We start from the raw sequence: 24,080 nt of genomic DNA, 5'->3' as shown, positions 1-24,080 counted from the left end.
CTATTCAGGTCCTTGGTTAGAGCCTGTAGAAATGATGCAAGTTCATGAAATTGAGACACTGGCAAGTAAACCTATCATACAAGCCTCCTCCACTGCTGAACTTGCTGTCAGTCCGACTCCTGCTAACCGTGAAGTAGTTGGTCAACCTGTCAATGAGAAACCTGAATAAAAAAAAAAATCCTGTGCATGAATATCTACCTGTAGAAAATCCAACTGTTACATACTTACTTGCAAACACTGTGTCTGAACAAAATAATCCTATAAGAAAGCCTGAACCTAATTCTGCTGTGGAGAGGATGGGGAAAATACAGAGATTGCACATCAGAACACACTGCAACTATGAACAGCTAAACTGAGTTTCAAGTAAGATGCTCTACAAGACAAAATACCCTCTTAACCATAAATAAACTAAAGCAACACAATTAAACATATTGGAGAAATTTAAAGATCAATTCCTTCTTTATAAAACACTTTCTTTATTTCAATTGAACATTTACCTGAAACTTACAAGTACTTACCTGGGAGTTCCAATTCAATCTGGAACTCATTATTATATTGTAATTTCTTCTATTTTATATTTCTGTGCAGTTCTGAAGCCTCCTTAAATAAGGAATCTCATTTTCATTCTACAATGACTTTCATCTGATCTCTAACATGTAATTTGTGACTGGGAATGCTTCCTTTGTGAGATCTTTATGGTGTGATTCATGCGCTTCTTTCCTTTCATTAATGCGTGCCGTTCAATTTGAGCGATAATAGCATTGGTTTTCATTGGCACGGGATTTGTTTAATGCAGACACAAAATTTATCATGACCATGGGATTTTTTTTCAACTCCTGACATGTAATTTGTTTTTCATGAATGTGCTTTTTATTTTATGTCCATTTAATCAAGATAGTTTTACATGTTAAGTAAGTTATCTTTATTAAATGAATTTTCTGTTGTGTTTATTTGAAAATAAAGCACATTACTGGAGTGTAAACAGTCAGTCATTTTCCTCATAGTACTTTATGCAAAGTAGTCATTATCAGGTTATAAACTCCATCTTACTCTTCAATGATATTGCACTGTGAATTTAGAAAGGTCATCAGGATTATGATCTGCTTTTCAACATAATCCATTGGAGTGCTGTGCAATTTCCAACAAGAGCATTATGCTCAGCAAAATTTAAAAATTGTCACATCGACCTGGTTTTAAAGAAACACATCACCACAGTGCTCATTCTTAAACTCCCTATCCTTTGTAGCTGAAGTAGATACCTCTGTGATTGGTGTAAGATTGCCCCCTCTGAACACCATGGTATACCTGCAAAATTATACCCCTGCACCTTTTATTCCCACTAACCTTCCCCTGTGGAGAGGAATTATGACAAAGGGAACAGAGAGCTGCTGGCCATAAAATCAACCCTGCAAGAGTGGAGGCACTGGTTAGAGGTCACCGTTCATCTATTTCTGATACTCACTGACTTCACTGAAGAATTTATAATATGTCAAGGCTATGTGACGTTTAGACACCAGGGAAGCACAATGGGCACTATTTTTAATCGGTTCAACCACACACTCACATTCAGGTCAGGTTCCAAGAATGCTAAAGCTGATGTTCCATCACATATGTTTGACATTAAAGATGCTTCTGAGACTTTGAAACCCATTCCTCCCTTTGTCATATTAGCTCACATACAATGTGCTCAGAGCAAAACCCCTTGTCAAGTACTCGCCAGACTACTCAAGCCACTTCCATTCCCAAACGTTCCTGGTCCGATCTATCAGTGGATTTCGTCACTGATCTGCCACTCTTTCAAGATAACACGTGCATTATGATGGACATCCACCAGTTTTCCAATGACTGCAGACTTATTCCCCTCCCCAAGCTCCCCACAGCTATGCAAATGGCAGAGGCAATTTTGTTTTTCATTATTATGGCTTACCAGTCAACATTGTCTAAGATGGGGGTACACAGTTTACTTTGAGGGTGTGGCAGTCATTTTGTTCATTGCTGATCATATCTATCAGTCTAACTTCATCCCCAGTCCAATGGACAGGTTGAGCGACTTAAGCAGGAGAGTCCTTTGGTCCTATTGCAGTGAATCCCAACATGATTGGTGTCACTTTTTGCCCTGGGTGGAGCACCCACAAAACTCCTTAACTCATTCATCTACTGGTTTAACCCCATTTCAGTGTATCCTAGGTTATCAGCCTCCTCTGTTTCCCTGGTCAGGGGAACCCTCTCTTGTCCCCTCTGTGATTGATTGGTTTAGGCATAGCAAACAGACCTGGGAAGAGGCTCAACTCTGGAGAGCTACCAGAAAAAAAGATACAGGCCAATCGCCACTGCAGAGATTGTCCCTCGTACACCCCTGGAAAGGTGGTGTGGCTATCAACTACAGACCTTTGATTGAAAATCCCCTGCTGTAAACCCCATCTACATGGGACCTTTCAAAGTTCTGCAAAGAATTAACCCAGTGTCATACCAGTTGCAGCTTCCACCTCACTCTCTATTTCACTACAGGATATCCCCCACCTTTCATATGTCCTTGCTTAAACCTGCCTGCCCCCCTAGTCTGTTGTGTGCAAAACACAGATGAGACCTCTTTCTCTGGATATTGAGGGATCCCCAGCCTACCTTGTGAATACACTTCTGGACTCTTGCTGACGGGGATGCATGATACAGTGGACTGGGAGGGATACTGTCCTGAGGAGAGGAGCAGGATTAACACAGGATGTGCTGGATCTCTCGCTTATTTGGGACTTTCATGCTGCCCACAGAGGTTTCCCTGCTCCTTGGCCAACAGGATGTCCGAAGAGATGTGGTGCATTAGCATCGGGATCCACCTGTTTGGGGGTGAGGGGGGTTCTGTCAGTGATACCGCTTCTGACCATAAGAGGTCTGCCTCACCAAAATACTAGCGCTGTCTCACTCACCTGTTTTACATTATCAGTCTCTCTATTTAAGCCACCAGATATGATTCAACTGTGCAAAGTGTTTCCTACTCAGTAGTTTGCATTACCAAGCCATTTTTTTGCTGTGTTATCTTTTCCGTATACTGACCCATGACTGTGTCCATTTCCTACTTAGCCCCTTGGGTAATTTTGCTGTTTTTTGCCCTCTGCTTTCTCCAGTTTTTTTTTTTATTTAGCTTTGTTTTTTGGATTGCTCTTTGGCTAGCTCTTTTTCTATTAAATTATTACTTGAATATGGATCCCTCTCATGTTCCCGAGTCTCTTCCATTACAAAAATAGACCACTCCATGATCTATATAACTCTGTAGAATGCTTTTATGTAGTATGTTCCAACAAAGCATCACAGGTTTGCTATGAAGAAGTTTGTACTCAGCGATGCACAAAAATAACTATACTTGTCTGGGATGTTTACACTGGTGCAGGTTATCAATTTGACAGGAGCGTAGGGATTGGGTATTTTGCATGAAAGGGCCTCAAGTCTAATTTAAAATCTAATTTATCAGCAATGCCACAGTGCTGGGGAAGGCTCATGTTGTTTATATCATCAAATTGTACACAAGTCTAGAGTTAATCATGAGCCTGCAGAGTCAAAATACAAGAGCTTTTGAGATAGACCATATCAACAGCTGGGGAATTGCTTTTATTAGAATAATAATCAGAGCTTCATTTATATACTTAATTTTTACAATTGCAATGTTGGTAGCCATTCTGTAAGGGACCAGTGTTTTCTGATCTTTGGCTGTTAATGGGTTAAAAAGTAATAAAAAAAATAACAGAAAGTAACCAGATTACATTACTTTAATATAGTAATCCTTTGTACTTGATTACAGATACATTTTAACAGGTAATCAGTAATTTGTAACAGAATTAATTTTAAAGTAAACCTCTCGATTTTGCACATAAACATGTTTTACAATTTTGGCCAATGAATCAGATAGCTAAGTTTTAGTGTACATTGTTAGAGTCAAAATCAAATATAAAAAACACCAAAGTGTGAGATAAGAACAAAACAAGTACAGATCTTTCAGTAGCTATCCCTATTGTATTTTAAAGAAACTGCCAAATAACTGCTGCAAATAATGAATAATTGGCTAAATGAAGCACAGGGTTAGACCTGATTAGACCTGGGCACAGTGTTAGGTGCTGTGGGAAAAAAGTAATCAGTGAGTAAGTCACCATGTCCAAAGATCAAAGTTCAAAGATGAGCAATGACCATAAGAGCAGTAGCAGTAATAATAAAATGTCATTTCTGAAATGTAAAGTTGTGTTAGCAAGCCATAACATCTATTACCCTCTACAGTGACTCTATCAGGTGGTATCAGTGAGCCATCATATTCATTATACTGCACAGTGACTCTAATAAGATAAGATGTGTAAGCAAGCCATAATATTCATTATACTGTGGCTCTACTAAGCTGTGTTAATAAGACATCATATTTGTTATACTGTCACATTACTGTAGCAAGGTAAATTATGTTATTCTTTTGTATATGTTGTATTGGGGTAAGGAAATTCCAAGTAACCCTACAGTCAAACATGTGGCAAAGATTAAGTCAGTTGTGCTAAGTCAGTTGTGATGTTTTATTAACTAACTATGACTACAGGCTAAAATTAACACAGGACACAGTTATCCCACACTTTAATCCACTCCAAATATTTTACAGGGATACACACATTTTAGGCCCAAACATATATGACACTAACCTAATGTTGCTGTAAAGTAATAATATTGATTAAATAAGGAAAATATGCTCTGAGACCAAGGATGTGTTAAAGCTTAATTAGCAGAGGGACCGATGTAATTAAGCCATCCTTAATTAGGACAGAAATGTTAGGAGTGTCAGGAGAAAAAATATGAATGAAATAGAATGAAACAAATTGCATTTAAAATCCTGATCTGGGGCAGTGGTAGCTTGTAATCGTAAGGCTGCCAGTTCAAGCCCCATTACTGACAAGTGCCATTGTTGGGCCCCTGAGCAAGGCCCTTAACCCTCAGTTGCTCAAGTTGTATTTAGACATAATTGTAAGTCGCTTTGGATAAAAGCATCAGCTAAATGCCATCAATGTATATCTGTTAGCAAGTCAAAGACCCAAGTGCATATGATTCATTTCACATTGATTCTCCTCTATTTTTGTATGATGGCTTACATGATTATTACATTATTTAATTATTATTTAAGGTAATTATGAAGCTAGCTGGTCTCTCTCTCTCTCGCTCTCTCTCTCTCTCTGTGTGTGTGTGTGTGTGTGTGTGTGTGTGTGTGTGTGTGTGACAGAGAGAGAGAGATTCCTGTTTTTATAATACACTATTCTGCTATCTTTTTTCACTTCTCTTTCTTCCTCTCACATTCTGTTTTTCCTTCCACTAACTTCTCTTTCTCCCTTTGCTCTCTTTCTCCTTTTGAAGGTCAAGCTGAGCTCATAATTAAAGCACAGTGGGTGTACAGTTAGGTGAAAGGTGCTGGCATCTGATTCAATTACACTGTCAGTACAGTGTCATTGTACACCGTGTCTTGACAGTGCCACTACAGGAAACACAGAACCTATGCTGAATCATGATTGAGAGTAAACACTACGTGACCATTATGCTCCTTTAATGTAACATTTTGGACATGTTGTCTTTCTCTCTCACACACTGCCTACTCTCCCTTTCTGTTAGGTCCTATATTTCTGTAACGCCTCCTCCCAATATTTTCCCATACTCTAATTTCTCTTTTTCTCTTCTTCTCTGTATAGCGGCAGATGGGGTTCCAGTACAGAAGGATGGGGAACAGGTGAGCCTAGTACAAATAAAAATATTCCCTCTCAACAAACAAAAATTTCCTAACAGCCAAGTCTGAGCTAAACCAAAGAGTCCAGTTTTACTGGAAGATAGTATGTCTGATAGGGAAATATGTCAAACAACAGCAAACATTATTCCTGTTAACATGTTAGCCTATAACACTTTAAAAAGATTAATAAGACATTGCCAATTCACAGCAAATTTTTACCTGATGCATTGCATTCATATGCGCAGTGGATTTACATCCAGCTGGATACAGATGAACAATATGTGATTTAAGCAGCTGGACATTTTGGTGTGTTGATACGATCAACCTGTGATTTAAGATGGTTAGAGGACTTTCATTGTGACCTAAGCATCACCATTACTACATCACATCACAGCCATTTCTCTCTTCTTTTCTTCTCTGTTGTGAAATGTTTAAACACACACACACACACACACACACACGCACACGCACATGCACACGCACGCGCTAATAGCTATAGCTATTAATGCTACACCTACATCTAACCCTAATTCTAACCTTAACCACAGTAACAAAAGTGCATTGTTTGACTCTTAATTTTTCAAATGAAATTACACATTTTTGGAAAAAAAGAAAGAAAAGCATTTGAACATGATCACAAGGTAGTCCCTCCCCAAAAAGTTAAAAATGTCAGATATTGCTGTGGGGGACATTTTATCCTCACAGAGATATATAAACACATACACACAAGCTCATTATCACAATGATTCTTAGTACAGGAGATCAGTACTACATTTCAAACTCTGAAACATAGAGATGATCAAATTGCATTCTGCAGGAGACTGAGTCTCTCTACAGTTCCACAAACCTTTTGAAATGAAATGCTTTTTAGGCCATTTTTAGGGTTCTTAAAAGCAGATTATATCTTTAACTGACTGTCACAGATACATGTGGTATTTGAAATTGGGACTAAAGAGGAACTATCTAGTGTAGTATATATATATATATATATATATATATATATATATATATATATATATATATATATATATATATATATATATATATATATATATATACATACATACATACACTTACACAAACAATTACTCCCAAGACAAGAATGATAAACAATATGGCATTCACAACAATGTGATATTAACAAAAACAAGAGCAAAAGCATACAAACATGGATAAAAGATTAACATGATACAAACATCTAGCAATGACTGACAATGTAGTACCAAACACAGGGGTTTATATACATACATATGTGAAATGAATAACAAGGTGCAGGTGTGTACTAACAAGGGGGTGTGGCATCAAACAGGGCAGTCACAGTCAACAGTAAGCTACTACTGCATATGGCAGGCCTTACCAAGTGATAACTGGGAAGGGGAGTTTACTGTTCCAGAACCCCCCCCCCCCCCCCGCCCCCCGACGCATCGACCATCGAGACAGCGAACCCCAGGCCACTGTTGCACGGCAAGCTCCTCATGGGCCTGGCCCAGTAGCACTATGCCCCCCCACCCACCCAAGAAATTCCACGGAATTTTCCATTCTTGTCTGGGGCAGACTTTGTCCTCCTCCTCCTTTTCCGTTGTGGCCACTAGCTCTGGTCGGGGTCCTCTCCCCAACATGCAGGGATCCAGGCAGCAGGTTGGGATGTCAGCCTTGGCTAGGGGAATATCCTCTTGCATCAGAGCAGCGTGATTCCTCTCGGTGCACACCTGCTCTGTGCCATCCTGATAGTTCAGCCTTGAGCACATCCCCATGAGTAGTCCTTTAGTCGAGAGAGTCGGCATCCTGTGGTGGTCGGTCATTCTGTGACTGCCCGAGTGCCACAAGGCAAAGATCAGGATGCACAGACCTCTCTTGATGTAGACAGACATTTATTTACACAAGACAAGAATGATAAACAATATGGCACTCGCACATAACAATCTGTGCAACGTGATATTAACACACACAAGTAACACAAAAGAAAAAGCATGTAAATGCTAAGACTTATGTGAACACAGTATAAAACATGACCATGATACAAAAATCTAACAATGACCAACAATGTGGTACCAAACATAGGGGTTTATATACATACATACGTGAAACGAAACAAGGTGCAGGTGTGTGCTAACAAGGGGGTGTGGCAACCAACAGGGCAGTCACAGTGAACACAGTCAACTGTAAACTGCCACTGGATGTGGCGGGCCATATTTCATGATAAGTGGGAAGGGGAGCGTACCGTTACAGGTATTTAAAACATGAACTAGAAGGTGTTTTAGTAAATTCAAAATGTCAGGCATCTAATAGTACCACCAACAATTCTATATTTTGCCACATCTTGTGAATATTTTGGTGTATATACACATACATAATCTCTTCTGAGCAGCAAGTCCCTGTCTGCTATCACTGTAAGTACAAGGTGACCCATTATTCCTCACTTTCAAAATATTTCCATACACTAATGGAACCTGGCTCCCTTATTTACAGGTACTTTATATCACCCTTTTTTAACCGAGGGTACTACAAACAGAATATAGAGCACCCGAGAACCTAGTACATTATCTCCACTTAACCAACTAACTTTTTTACTTGATGTTTAACTAGGTGTTTTATCAATGTGTATACCTTGTATAAAAGAGTATGCAACCTTCTTTAGAAGTAGTTGAATCGTGAATAGCAGGTAATTTAAATTTAGGGCTTTATCCCAAAACTGTGCAAACCCTTTGGTTTTTTCTCATAAGATAACCCGATTCTTTGAATAATGCATGGCAACAAAAAGTGCACCAGTGAAGGTTTACTATATCCTGAACACAACTGACTGAAAAACAAAAGAATGTATGAGAGAACAAAGATAGCAGGTGCATCCACCCTTTAACAGAGAGGTGGTCCTTTAACAGAGATGTGGTCGGCAGCAGGAGAAAGTGCTCTCTTTTAACAAAATCCAGAAGTTTGCTCTGTAAGCATGTAGTGAGGAGCAAACAGTGAGACTCTAAAATTATCCTATGCCTTCTGCAGAGTGTGAAAGATGGAGTCAGGAGCCTTTGCAAAGCAAACCAAAAGATATCATCTTAATATAATTCCATAAAAGAACAGCATGGATGTATTTAAAATAGTCTGGATTAAATAATTGTCTGTACTTTGTCCTGACTCTGGTGTATGATTTTCTGTGTGAAGGTCACTTGACCTGTTATTGCTGACTAGGAACTGTGACTAAGCAGTCTACACGATGCATTGTAATCTGTGACGGTGATGACAGCACATCAGCCCAGGCAACATTAACTTGCCTACAATCCTGTATTTGTGCGTCACTATTCAGCAGAAAAAAATAACCCTTTGGAACACACACACACACACATTCAATTTCAGTTTTAAATACACTCTATACCAGACAGCAGAGAGAGGGATTTGGGGAGGCAAAATAAATAAATGAGAAACAAAGTTCATGGTGTAGGTGTTAAACAGTGATCCAGACATTTGTTGACAGTACTAACTGATTTGTGTATTAGATGCTTAAACCATGTAAAGCCAGGTCTCACAGCTTCCAATGTTCCCTTCATACATGAACTAGAACTAGTCCGAAGTGCAGTGGTTGCATTACGTACGAGTAGGATCCAATGGTTTGTCATGGTACAGCACAAACTCTCTCTGTTCCTCTGCACGGAGGTACATACACAACGCAACTGCACCCTAAGCAAGTGCCTCTTAAAGAAACAGCGCACCTTTTTTGACTGTTAGAACATACAAAGTTTTGTGACTACAATAAACTAGACAGCTGTCTAGAGAAGAACAAAGAACAGTTTTCCATTGGTTATACAGTCTTTTCACGTTGCAATTTTTGAAGAAAATCTTTAAATTGAATTTGCAACCTGCTCTTGTTCTCCTGTAGCTCACCTGACAAAGCAAGGTGTTAGCAACTCCAAGGGCATGGGTTTAATTCCCAAGGCACACACATACTGTCACATTGATTAATGTGTAAGTTGCTCTAAATAAGTGCATCTGCCCAAAGCTCTAAATGTAAATTTGTCTTGTTATCCTGAGATTCAGTGCCTTACTGGCTTTGGTAATGAAGTTATAAGAGCTCTTTACAGCACATAGTAATAAGATATATGTCATATATTTTTATGAATAAAACAAACCCTGTAAAACCTCATTAAGGATTCTAACAGGTCATGAATGTGCTAATAATTCACAATAACATTGTATGTGATATTGATATGATAGTCATATGATAATGACTGCATTTTATTTGTTAGTTACCATGCAAGCTTTGTTGCTTTTTTCTCATGTATTTCACAATAAAGTGACCATGGTCACTTAATGGTAACCATGAGCTTATGTGCAGTAGGCATGGTTTTGCTACAGCACAGTTTCATGGAAGATTTGTCATTTATGTTGGCCCATATGTATGTCTTTTCATCTGATCAATGGTCTTAAAGGACATCACTGCAAACTACTTACCTGATGCCTTACACTAGTGGTTTCTGCTGAATAACTGAGTTGACTCAGCTGAGTTACTTTAATTAGTAAGTTGTATTAGTAAATCAGGGATACACAATTAAATTAGGGAAATTAAGGCAAAGGCTTTGTATAAACCATTTGATTAAATTTCACTAATCAGGTCCCACAATCAAGTTTTTATAATATAACCACCCTCCCAAGATCAGCCCTAATTGCAACATTCATATCTGTCTGAGAATTTTTGCATTTTGTATTTTGTTTATAACCTTGCTACTTTTTTATTTTTTATGAATAGCAAAAGGAAAACTATAACAAAAGCACCAATGTTAAAAGCAAGATGCATAACACCAATAATGCATATTTCCACCAGTATGCAAACACTGGATTCCCAATTTAATTACCCCTTCTTCTTTAATGGGCTGGCCTGGCCAAAAAAAAAAGGTCAACACCTGGATTTAAGCAAATAGGTAAGAGCCTCCCATTGGATAATTACTGCATGGGTGATTATGTTTCAGCTGGCAACAAGTTATTTAACCCTAACTGATCCAGTGAGTAGCTTCTCATTTGTTAAACAACCATGTCGAAAGATACATCCTGTGGTCATAGAAAAGATGCTAATCTGTTTCAGAAGGGTCAAATTATTGGCATGCATCAAGCAGAGAAAACATCTAAGGAGATTACTGAAACTATTAAAATCGGGTTAAGAACTTTCCAACGCATTATTAAAAATCGGAAGGACAGTGGGGAAACATTACCTTCGAGGAAGGAATGTGGTCGGAAAAAAATGATCAGCGATCACTTAAACATGGTGAAAACAAATCGTAGAAAAACAACAGTAGAACTCAGGGATATGTTTAATAGTGAAAGTAAGAGCATTTCCACATGCACAATGTAAAGGTAACTCAAGGGATTGGGACTAAACAGCTGTGTAGCCTTAAGAAAACCACTTGTCAGTGAGGCTAACCAGCAAAAACGGCTTCAATTTGCTAGGGAGCATAAAGATTGGACTCTGGAGCAATGGAAGACGGTCATGTGCTCTGATGAGTCCAGATTTACCCTGTTCCAGAGTGATGGGTGCATCAGCATAAGAAGAGAGGCGGCTAAAGTGATGCACCCATCGTGCCTAGTGCCTACCGTACAAGCTTGTGGGGGCAGTGCTATGATCTGGGGTTGCTGCAGTTGGTCAGGTCTAGGTTCAGCAATGTTATGTGCCCAAAGAATGAGGTCATCTTACTACCTGAATACACTGAATGACCAGGTTATTCCATCAATAGATTTTTTTCTTCCCTGATGGCACGGGCATATTCCAAGATGACAATGCCGGGATTCACCGGGCTCAAATTGTGAAATAGTGGTTCAGGAAGCATGAGACACCATTTTCACACATGGATTGGCCGCCACAGACTCCAGACCTGAACCCCATTGAGAATCTTTGGGATGTGCTGGAGAAGACTTTGCGCAGTGGTCCAAATCTCCCATCATCAAAACAAGATCTTGGGAAAAAATTAATGCAACTCTGGACAGAAATAAACGTAGTGACATTGCAGACGCATGTGGAAACCATGCCACAGCAAACGTGTGCTGTAATCAAAGATAAAGGAGGTCCAACGAAATATTAGAGTGTGTGACCTTTTTTTTTTGGCCAGGCAGTGTGTTACTCCTCTTCATTTTCTCTTGAACAAAGTTTCCGTCTCTTTTCCTTTCTTTCTTCTATTTCTCCTTATACTTTGCATGTTTTAAAACTGCCTTCTTCTGTCACCATTCCCCTTTCCTTTCTTCTTCCTATTGCCACCATTCTTGCTGTCTTCTCTTCTTTTCCTGTCCCTTTCTTTCTTCATTACCTCCCTTTCCACCACTGCCCTTCTTCTCCCTCTTCCTCTTTGTCTCTCTTGCTCTCTGCCACTTTCTCTCTCTCAGCATGGCCGAACAGACTTTTCATGGGATGGAATCAATGTAAGTGTTGTGATTATCATTCCCTCATTTGACTTTTCTTTGTTTCTGTTCTTTCTTCAAACTCACATTAGGTAGCTTTGTCTTTTCCTTCACTCCCCATTCCTTGCCCTGTGGTCTCTATGCAACATCCTTGCAGTGAGTTGTTGGTGTGCTGCAGTAGTTAGAGACTATCGCTAACAAAATACCACAACCTGCAATTCCCACAATGCAAATGGACAGACAGTGAACAAAAGGCTGTTGGGAAATGTAGTATTTCATACACCTGAGAAACCAAAGTACTAACCTGTATTTATCTCCTTTTCTTCCATCACCTCTGTCCTTTCCATCCTTCCAAATATTCATAAACTTTCATGCTCAAATTTCCCAATCCTCTGTGCTGTGGTGCACTTTCTGCTCCCTCACGGTTCCTATTCTGCTACTTTTTGTTGTTTTCCTCCCATTCCTTCTCTTTTGCTCCCTTGGCTGTCTTTTCCCCCTCTAGCTCTCAATGGAGGACACAACCTCCATCTTGCCTCGGCTAAAGAAGCGGAACTCCAACGCCTACAGCATTGGTGCTCTGGCTAAGTCCTCTCTGTCAGGTGTGTCAGGTGTGTGTCTGTTGTGTAAACTGGTAACTGACCCCATGTTGGCTCCAATCTGTGTGGGTGGAGAGGGAGCCAACATGGCCCCTTGTGGGTGCCCTTTTTCACTCCCTGTTTCCATTTTAAATGCTCACCAATAGCATCTCAAGCCATTGGTGGAATATCAGATATCCAAAGAGATCCCTACTGAGAAAGAAATACAGTGCCTACAACACATTTTTCATATGGCTTGTTGTTTTGGGAGTGGTGATGGATGGGAATTGCAGTTGTTTTTGTGTGTTTAGTGCCTGTGGAGTGTAGCGTGAAGATCAGTCAGTGTTTTGTGCTGTATTAGTGTCTATCTGTTTTTCAGAATATCATATCTGTGTCCTTGTAATGTGCAGTGAAGTGCAGTGAAGTTTTTCTCAAAGTTAAAAAAACACTTCTTAAAATTAAATTCATAACCATCATTTCATTTGACATTATAGTGAGTGAGGTCCCTAGACCTACTGACAGGATTTTGTATTGACAGGATTTTTGAACATTGTATTAACAACATAAAAGAAATCATTAGACTGATGCACTCCTATATATCATGTAAAGAGGAGCATATACAGTGTTGATTAGTATGCTGGCAGTAAATTGTAAATATCACAAGATGTAGTAAGTGCACCGAGAAAAGCTTACTGAATAAAAGGCTTATAATGGGAAGAGTAGTCCTAATAGCTGTGTGGAGATTTGTGTTAGTTTGGACAGGAATCATTCCAACAAGCCATAGTGTAATTCAGATTGCTTCCTCATCTTCTTCTAGTTAACCTCATAATATAAGTTTCGTCTACCTGGAGTCATAACCATTTCTTTCCCACAATTCAAGCTGTGTACACTCTCATTAAATAACAACTCTATATTCAGCTATTAATTTTTAAAGTCCCAATTCACCACAACCTGTTTGTACATGACACATCTATCTATCTCATGAGCATGTACTTAACACAGGCTTTTTCCTGTCACCACATGTCCTGCAACAAACTCCTTATCTACTTAGATCCCCACAACATTACAACCTTCTTTTCCTTTTCCTTGTTCTCCACGGACATTCATTCTTCCTCTGTCACCAATCTCCTGAACACTCTTCTCCTTGTCTTTTTCCCCTCCCTGGTGTTCGTTCTTCTCTTACCCCTGTGTCAATCCTCCTACTCCAGGAGTGACGCGCTCTATGAAGGACAAGGTGACAAAGCCAACGGCCATGGCACAAGGCCGTGTAGCCCACATGATCGAGTGGCAGAACTGGGGGATGCAGACGGTGGGAGCTAGTGGTTCGGGTGCTGGTGGCCGAACCTCCACCAGACACCTCCAGCAGGAGCGCAAGCTGGAGAATGATGCCTACAGCGATCTGAGCGATGGGGAGAAGGAGGCACGCTTTGCTGCAGGTAAACAGAGAGAGGAAGAGATATATATATATATATATATATATATAGAGAGAGAGAGAGAGAGAGAGAGAGAGAGAGAGAATATTATAGAATTGTATTCAATCTTGTGTCAAGTATATGTCCACTGTTAATGACTCAATAGGATTCAGACCCACTATATTCATATTCTATGTCTTTATCCTATTTCTCCAGAGGCTAGTTCCTGAAAAATGTCCACCCTGCCTTAATAAGGACAGGGTTTGGATTCAGTGTCATAATACTAACATGATACTTCATACCCCTACTAATGCAACACGTAATACTAACATGATACTTCATACCCCTACTATCACAATACAACTTCCACTCCAGCTTCCTTACAGATGTGAGGAACAAATGATGCATTCTCTTGATTCATTTGGCTTTCTGTAATAATGCATTTTAAAATGTGATAATAAAATGTAATAATAAATAAAAACCTTATTTAAATAACAAATGGTTAGGAGAAAAGAATCTATATTTATTCTCTTGCACTTGATAAGAAAAACTTATACAAAAGTGCTGTTTATGGGAGGGAAAAACAGAGGAAACCACCACTCAAAAAAAAAAAAACCCAAAAAACATCACAGTTTTGACTGCATGGATGTCCAAGCACTATGGATGCATGGACATATTAGACAAAGTTTGAATATGTTCTATGTTCCTGAGCAGTGCCAAATTTACAGTTGTGAATGGCAAAAGCAGTCTAAGCTTGATTAATCTATTTATATGAACATTTGCAGTGTAGAATAAGCAGTCTGCTGTTCTTTCACATTGCTTCAGGTGTTACTAATAACACATTCTTAACACCCCTTGTTAAGTGAATGGTGTAATTCAATTTGAATGGATCATAATATGCTATTTATGGTGAAATGGATGGTGAGAGTATGGCAGTGCCATGCAGAGATATTTGTGATATTGTGTCTCAGCTGTTGGGTCTTTACCCTAATTATTCATGCTCAAGGTCCCTGAATGAGCAGAATGAAATGTGTGTAAGATTACCAGTATGAGCATTTCCCCTTTGATAGGATACAAGAATGAAGTGAAAAACTTAGTGACATCATTGGCTTTTATCTTATCAGAATACACTGTGAACAGCAGTAAAGAAAAGAAGACACTAGTGACACTAGTACAAAATGAGAAGCAACTAAGTATAGAAGTAATGAAATCATTATTTTGACCCTACTAAAGGTAAAAAAATAAATTAATTAAAAAAAAGTATATTTCTGTCACTTGCAAAATGAAGGTGCAGCAATTAAGCCACAGTGTTCTGCAGCATTTGGAAATAAGAGCCACTGAGTGCTTTCCCTCTTAATGACATTGTTGACTTTGCTCCTCATTGCCTCTTTGCCCTGTAAGGGGTTTTGCAGCAGTTTGCTATCTCTGAGGCTACATTGCTGGCCTGGACCTCCATGGATGGAGAGAGTATGAGTGCAGGATCCAATCAAGGCAGTGTTGCCCACCTAAGTGAGGCCAACCAAGAGAGCATCACCAGCCGAGGTACGTGTCTTTACGAGATAAAGTCCCAGCATGTAGCAAACATGAACATCACAGCAAGCCATTAATTCCTCATAAGGTTTTGTGAATAAGACCTATCTCACAACCAGCCTCAAGTCCTTAATACAAGCCTTTTGGCTACTTGGCTTTAGATTAGAGGGGACTAAATTAATGTAAGAGATAATATAATAAGGTTTGCTCATCCTTCCTTTTTTTTGACTTAATCAAGCCAAGAGGTTTCTTTGAAAATAAGATTGTTTATAAAGGAGCATGCTGGCAGTGTTACGGAAGATAACAATGGTTTACCACTTTGTACGCGAACTGGAATACACCCTACACCAGCGCTTGAATAAATCAGTATAGAAAGGTCAAGGACCTCAAGGGACAAGACCTACTGCTTAAAAAACAACATAGGAACATGGGACAGGAATGAGAGTCCAAAAGCTAAACACACTTGTTAGCATCATACAAGCATAAAATATGGAAAAAATAAATACCTAGCAAACCTTGAGTGGTATTTCTATATTTTTCAAAGTTTAACAACAGGACATAAAAGTCTTTTAGCAAATTAGATCTAAAGCATCCATTCAACCATTGGAATTTTAGCGTCAAAGAAAATCTAGCGACTCATATTCCTATTTACTGCTTAGAAAGAGAAAGAGACAGAGAGAAAAAGTGGAGGGAGGGAATAAAGAAATGGCCTGAGTGAAAAAGCTCTGCGGTGTGTTTCCCAAAACGCTTGTAATGCTAAGTACTTTGTAACCTTGTACTTAAAAATTATCTTAAATTTATTAACATTTCTCATAGCCCTTTGTAACTAACATAGTATGTAAACTCGTTTGTAAATTAAGAGTATTCTCACCTATTTGTAACTCACTAATTACTTCTTAATTTGAAGTTCACATGCGGTTCTACCTTAAAAAGTATAGAGGCCACTAATTCCCCACTGATTTGTGCAGGTTTTAAGCAGAGAAACAGCACATTTGCATATGTAAAAACACAAAAACATGAAAATTAATATTTATTTTCGAAAAATTAATTACACTTACACCACATCCAATGCCAACAAAGCTACTAGCTTTAATTTGTAGTTATTATGTTCATAGTATTAAAATAACTTTGGGTGCATGTATTATGGTTTAGTGGGTAATGTCATCCTCCCACTATGAAGGTCTTTTACCCAAAGTGACTTAATACAACATGAGGAATTAAGGGTTAAGGGCCTTACTCAGGGGCCCAGTAGTGGCAACTTGGTTGGTAGTGGGGCTTAAACTGGCAATCTTTTAGTTTCAAGCGGTGTACCTTAACCACTGAGCTACCACTGTCTATATATAATGTTAAATTTTATTCTAGGGTAGTACAGGCGATTATTTCTTGATGTACACATTTAAATGAAATAATTTAAATGTAATTAAATGCATTTTCCAGTGTAGTAGTAGTAGTAGTAGTAATAGTAGTAGTAGACGCAGTACATTAATAAAGGTATTCTTTGCAAAGAAATGCCGACAGTTAGCCTGCTAAGCTTGTTATGACACAACTAATCAAATAACTTATAAGTACACAAATAACTAACTTAGAGTAGGCCAGACCAGAGTAACACTACCTATGTATTTGGGATGCCCATGGGCTAAGCAAAGCTATTATATCCAAATGTGTGCATGCTAAAGCACTGCTGTGCCATGCACCAACATATATAACATTTCCATGCACTAGGGATGCATTGCATGAAATCAAAATAGGTTTTCATGCAATTGGAAAGATTCCTGAAATTGTTGGTTGCATATAATCATATGCAACCACCAAGGCCTCTTTATGGACATTGTGGTGAAGCGGCCTGGAACTACTCATGACTCCTTCATCTGGGCCAATTCTGGAGTGTGTCAGATGGCAAGGGACGTTGCATTTGCGGGTGGATAGCAGGTATCCACTCCAAAACTGCTTAATCACTCCTGTCATGAATTACTAGGAGAAAGGGAAGTAAAGACTTTACTAGGCTGGCTTGGAAACACAAAGGCACATGATGAGAAATGTTTTGCCTAAATTTACACAAAAAATTCTTTGGGATAAGTTACTTGTGTTTGTTGTTGGGTTTTTGAGTAAATGTACCAAAATGTATTTGTGCCCACCACTTGAAAGATAAATAGTGAAATACAACAATCAATGAAAAAAATATTGTGCTTGTATCATTTTTTTGTATCTCCTACACCATATCTGTAGCTTTGGGGGGGAGTGTCTTAAGTGTCTTCCAACAATTCGGTGATTTTCGGTGACTCTTTGGGAAAATTCCGTTTGCACTGCGGTTTGCCATACTTCTGGACTGATGCATGAAAGGTTTATATTTATACGCTTGATATGCAATAGGAACGAATTGCAAGTGTAATGTTTTTAATGTTTTTATAACAGTAATTTGAATACTTATTAGCTATTAGTTTTTATAATAATTATTTTCATAATTATACTTTTGTGGTATAATTATGAATGTATGTAAATCGATGGTTTGGTTTTCGACTAGCAGTGCTTTTCCAGCGCAGATGCAGAGGCAGAGTCAACAGAGAACTACTTAAAACTCGCTCATAATTTTGAAGACTAAGGTTTTTGAGAAACACTCTCAAAATTGATGTGCTTAAAGTTACGTCGATCTTGAAGTTGTTCGTAAATCACTAAGATTAGTCATTATCTAGAAACTCACCCCTGTTCAGATGGTGATGCCTGTTTGAACAGGAGTCATCACACTATTACAAAAGCCATTTTCCTCAGTAAGCAATGAATCTTATTTCCGATTCAGTGGAAAACTCATTTTACATTCATAGTGATGACCGCAGCAGATGGGAGAGGAACCAGGGATTTGAACAGAAATAATATAATTACATAGTAATATTATTCCACAATTGACTCAAATCTATCGTCCTTCTCAGAGTAGAGCAAGCTTGAGGAATTGAGAAGCTTTACATGTTGTGACCGGCATTGTGTTCAAATGTGAAACAAGTGAAACACTTCCAGGTTTTAGTCTCAGAGGATATAGGTGGGGGTTTTTTTGTTGTATTTTTTTATTTTACAGTTAACAGTGTTTACCTTCCAGAGTATAAAACAAATACAAAGATTGACAAACATAACCACAACAACAAACAACAACAAAACAGGTTGCCTGTTAGAAACTCTTGTATAGAATTCGGACAAAGTATCCAATTGCCAATATATAAACATTGGGTATTACACAGTATTACACAATACTTCACATATACCTTATATATAGCCCCTTATTACTTGTGAAAATTGCTTTAATAGGGTAGATTAAGATTTAATAGGGTAGATTTTTCCCAATATTTTATAAAATCCTCATTATTAACATAAAAGTCAGTCTTTCAGTATAATACATTTTGTAGACTATTTCAATCTATTGTTTTTTTGTTAGAGGATTCTTCTGCATCCATTTTTGTAATGGTCTTTTATCTAGTTGCCAATAATATTTTAAGCAAATATTTAGCATTGTTTTCTATTAACTGAAGTACTTTTCCAAAATAAAGACATGACTATTGGACATCCCCCCAAAATCTGAAAGTGATCATCCATTTAAACACCACACTACTAGTTTATATGCTCACATCTACATACATAATAGTTGGGCTATCCAGCTTGTGGAAACACAGGTCTGTTCTTAAAACATTCACTAGTTCACAGGAATCGGGACCAGCTCCAGCAGGAGCACCAGCACTGTATGGGTGGAAAAGTGGTATTAGAGTGTGTGAAGCAACATAGGCATTGATTGATTTTTAAATATTTTTCACCACTCAGAGGAGAGACCATCACTGAGTATATTGGTGTTTTTTGACATGCACATGAGTGTGCTCCTTTTTTTCTCTTTCGAAGTACTTCTGAGGGTGTTAAAATTGCAAACCCTTAGTGTTTTTCCAGAACATTGTTTGGAAATTATGAGTCTGAAGGCTGGGACAGTAGGTGGAACTAAGCCTGCAGAAAGATTATGAAACTCTCATGAAACATTTACCTCAGTGAGGTTGCTGTCTCAAATCTCATCATACCAGACCTATGCATGATCAGATCACAGCTCTGTAGAGCACTCACTGAGAGAAAATGAAATACAGATCAAGCCTGAAATACAAATCAGGACGCTTGCTATGGTTCTAGCCTTCTGACAATTACTATATCTATAGAGTTAAATTGGTCAAATTATAGTTAAAAATGTTTTCTCTCTCTCTTAGACCAGATATTGCACCACTCCTCTGCAGAAGTGTGGCCTCACACTTATGTCTCCCAAGGTCTCTACTGCCTATCCTCTTCGGATGCTTGGGAGCCAATCAGCAATGAGCCGTCAGGTGTCGCATCCCCTGCCACAGGCTCCTATGTCATGGCAGGCGGGACTTCCTGTGAAGGTGGCTATGATGGAAATGCTGCAGCTCATTTCCTGACGCAACAGCAGCAGCCTTTTAGCCTCCAGCAGCATCAGAGCCATTTACAGCAGATCCAACAACTGCAGCAGATACAGCAATACCACCAACAGCAGATCCTGCAGTATCAGCAACAACAGCAGGTGAGCCTTCCCCAACGACATCCACCAGCAATCACTGGAACAAGTTTAAAAATGTAAGCTCTGAAACTTACCAGTTAATAATACTAAAGTTTGACATTAGTTCTTCTCTTCCCAGATATTGGAACATAGACTACAGAGTGCCACTCAATCTTTACAAGCCACACCCAATAGCACCATCCACAGTCTACCCCCACTCACCCACCCACCATTGGTGGACTTGTGGGGGGCAGGGCATGCAGAGACCTATCAGGCAGAAGTGGGTGGCTATATAGGTGTGGCTGCAACAACTGAGGGAAGTCTGACAGCCCCCTCTGAGGAGGTGGGAACCGAACACTCACCCTTACTGGAGGCTCAGGAGGAGGAAGAGATCAAGGTGAGATCTTGGAGATCATGAATTTAGGTGCTTAATGCATTGCTAATGTGCATAGTTAATAATCACCCATTCAAAAAAGCGGCTCTAGTTCATTCTGGAGTAACTCATTTCATTTCATTTCAAAATTAAATACAATATCCATACAAGCTAAATGTATCCTTAATCCTTACAATACTGTTAAAATGTTCAAGAATGGAAGGATTTAATAATCAGTAAAACCCACAGTGAAACATCTCTCTCTCTCTCACACAGACACACAGACACACACACACACACACACACACACACACACATATATATATATATATATATATATATATATATATATATATATATATATATATATATATATATATATATAGACTATTCTAATTGATTTTTTGTCTCTTGGTTCAGGAAGAAGAGGTTACATTATGCATGGAACCAGAACCAGTGACTTTAATCCCTTCTCCAGCTACACAGAGAGAGGAAATGACCTTAGCTGGAGGAAGCAGTCCAGGACAGGCCCCTGGGGAACCAATCACAGAGTGGAAACCCACTGATGTCACACCCTCTGCTACTGAAACGCTGGAGGAAAAAGAGGCGGAGTTAGAAAAATCCTCAGCTGGCATCACAGCAACCAAATGAGTGTTAGAAGCAAGACTGATTTTCATGGACATGTAAAGCTACATAATTAGCTCATTTGAATTATTCTGTCACTTTTCAGGAATTAACACCTTTGTGACAGAGTTTATGTGACTCTTCATACAAAAAGGTAAAAAGAACTGAGACATTTTTAGGAAGCCTTATACTTCTGAAGAGGAGGATGGGATGAGAGAGAGTGGGAGAGGCTAAAAATATACATAAGGATACAGAGAGTTAAGAAAAATACAGAGAAAAAATGGTTAAATACATGCATGCTATATACATGGATGGTACTCATCACTAAGAACAAACATAAAAAAAATGACAAACATAAAAAAACTACATCTAAACATCTGATACACCAAGAACATAAAATGATTAAATATTTTGAATAAAGAAGCAAAAAAACATACATATCAAATATCTATAAAGTCCCTACCAGCTAACATGCATACAATTAAAACACATGCCACAGAAAACAAAACTGTTAAATTCAGCATCACTTAATGGAAAAGGTCTGGACATCAGTTGAACAAACCTCCCTCTTATCTTGTAAAAATATTCTCAAATTCATACTTAAATTTATAATCATACTTGCTTCTGAAGTACAGTATCATGGTCTGTTCTTACAGCACTGAATATATCAATACTTCTAGTATACTGTATCCTACCATTATACACTACCAATAACACGTGCATATGCCTTTGACTCTTTTGATCCAATTCAAATGCTACTGTATCTGAGCAGTTGCTGAATAATATAAAACATAGACCAAGTGAATGATTCAGTTCTAGAAAAGCTGGTTAATCCTTTGCAGTATTTGGTTATATCTCCACATAGCAGTTTAGGCTGGGTATGTACCACCTCACAGGCAGGTGCATTTGATGTTGTTCAAGAACATCCACGGGAAAACGAGCAGGAGCAGATGTGATTGTTTTCTTGTCATCCAAGTCAAAAAAATGTGCTTAGGATGTTCTCATGCTATGCATGTGGAATGAAAAAAAGCTGCATCTTTACAGAATCATCCGTTGTGTTCATTTGTACCTTACGATACTGACTCATGTCAAGGTTGTAGAATGCAGTTGTTTTATCTGCAACTGTGGTTGATTCTGTATGGGAAATGCTCATAAGTCCATAGGAATTCAAGGAAAAGATCATATTAATTACAATGTCATGAGTACTTGAGGAAAGATTGTTCTATTACAGTGAGCTACAGATCTGGCCCCATCAGTTTAGCACAGATTTGCTATGTCATGAGCAAACACACACACACACACACACACACACACACACAGAGAGAGAATTCTGTGGTGTATTGGATTATATCATAGTGCGCTTCTCTGTGCAAACCCTTTGGCATGCATGCTATTTGTCAGTGTGGTATGGAGTCCTATACAGCACTGTATAGATATTTGCACTGAGCTTTACACTGAGCTGGGCACTGATATGAATGAACTCTGAGTTCCATGAGTTTGACTGATTGACTGATTAATTGACTGAATGACTGACACAGAACGGCACAGTCTTTGCACACAGTTTGCACTCTCACTGGTTGCCAGAATAAAGAGCAGATGCCTTTTGGTCTTTGTTACCACCCTGAGAGGACAAAAGAAACTACATTCCCCAGAATGCACCTTTATAGGATGGATGTCTAAATCTAACAGGAAAACACAGGCTGATTTTCCTTTAGAGATAAATGTATGTTTGTTTATTTGCACTTTGGTTCATTCATCACTATTCATAAAATATAGAAATAAACAAAGGAAGAAAGGAAAATAAACAAAACGAAGCCAGCCTGATAAGTCCAAATGGACTACATTACATCATAAAGAAAAATGCTGTATCACTGGCAAAAGAGGATAGAAAAATGGGGGAAAGGTTTTAAAAGGCATGGGATTGGGGATATAAATATACTAAATATACTCTTAGTTAGAGTCAAAATAGTTGACCATGGCCTTGTCATAAATGTAAATTTTATTAATACTTTTCAGGATCATAACTTAGTTTCTTTATTTTTATATTGTAACTATTGGAATGTTTTTGTTTGTAACACTCTTAACTCTTTTATTCAGTTGAGTTGGACATTTCAAATTTGCATTGTATACAATAGATGGAAGAAATCAGGACAGAGATCCACATATGTAAATAATGCAAAATTAACAGAAATAACAGAATATGATGCAAACTGTTCCAACAGAACGAGGCTTTGGAATGAGCAGGTGCTGATTAAAGTCCAGAGGAAGTGACCTCATGAAGACCTCAGGCTAATCAGAACTGAAAAGGCATCTTCCTGTTCACCATGGATACTGGTTACCTATAGTTGCTTAGACCGGAAAAACTCTGTGTTGATGTGTCATATGACATTACGTGTTCTTGTGGGCTGAGAAGAAACATAATATATTCCAAAGCAACTTGTCAACTTGTGTAGAGACAGTGAGGTTTTCACCAGCAGTCATTGTTGGGATACTGTGCATGATTCCCCAAGGATAGAAATTCCTACAGTAACCAGGGCACCTGGTTATCCTGACACTGCCGCTGGAGAATACCTCTGCTCACTTTATGATTGCGCATAGGCCGAATACAATAGGATCAAAATGAGGTTTATTGACTTGAATGACTTTAATTATTATTTATGCAATGTTGGGACGATGTTTATTTTTCTACAGAACTGTAAGCACTCCCTCCAGTATGTGTCGGGGCACATGTCATTCTGCTGGGCATTTGTGAACGGCATGGAGACTGGGCACAATGGAAGGGCTGAGGAAATACCTGTGTGTGAGCATGAGGGTGTGTGGCTTTATATCCAATTTACTCAAGCATTTGGTAACAAAGGCTACATGGAAGTGTCTGTTTAAGCAATGTAAACATCACTTGTAACTCTTGATAGTAATTCTTTGTAGAGGAGCT

General features: G+C 38.6%; 1 protein-coding gene across 12 annotated transcripts in view; it reads left to right on the top strand.

The window, feature by feature from the left end:
* fam131bb (family with sequence similarity 131 member Bb) overlaps positions 1-23,508 on the top strand; it is a 43,628-nt gene extending 20,120 nt beyond the window's left edge. For 3 of the 12 annotated variants that reach the window (XM_027006731.3, XM_081695901.1, XM_081695902.1), the window contains 7 exons: positions 5,697-5,734; positions 12,606-12,711; positions 13,887-14,114; positions 15,492-15,632; positions 19,847-20,175; positions 20,291-20,548; positions 20,945-21,868. In XM_027006731.3, coding sequence (XP_026862532.3) covers positions 5,697-5,734; positions 12,606-12,711; positions 13,887-14,114; positions 15,492-15,632; positions 19,847-20,175; positions 20,291-20,548; positions 20,945-21,175 — 1,331 coding nt within the window. In that variant the 3' untranslated portion in view covers positions 21,176-21,868. Of the gene's footprint in view, positions 1-5,696; positions 5,735-12,088; positions 12,125-12,605; positions 12,712-13,886; positions 14,115-15,491; positions 15,633-19,846; positions 20,176-20,290; positions 20,549-20,944; positions 21,869-23,370 lie in introns of those variants that run through there. The other 9 variants (XM_027006730.3, XM_027006732.3, XM_027006733.3 and 6 more) reach the window with 7 other exon arrangements.
* The last annotated feature ends 572 nt before the right edge of the window (positions 23,509-24,080 follow it).

Source organism: Electrophorus electricus, chromosome 14 (genome assembly GCF_041902795.1).
Source record: "Electrophorus electricus isolate QZ-2024a chromosome 14, ASM4190279v1, whole genome shotgun sequence".
NCBI classification, from domain to species: domain Eukaryota; kingdom Metazoa; phylum Chordata; class Actinopteri; order Gymnotiformes; family Gymnotidae; genus Electrophorus; species Electrophorus electricus.
Note: the sequence above shows the minus strand (reverse complement) of the source record. Positions and strands in the feature narration are given on the sequence as shown.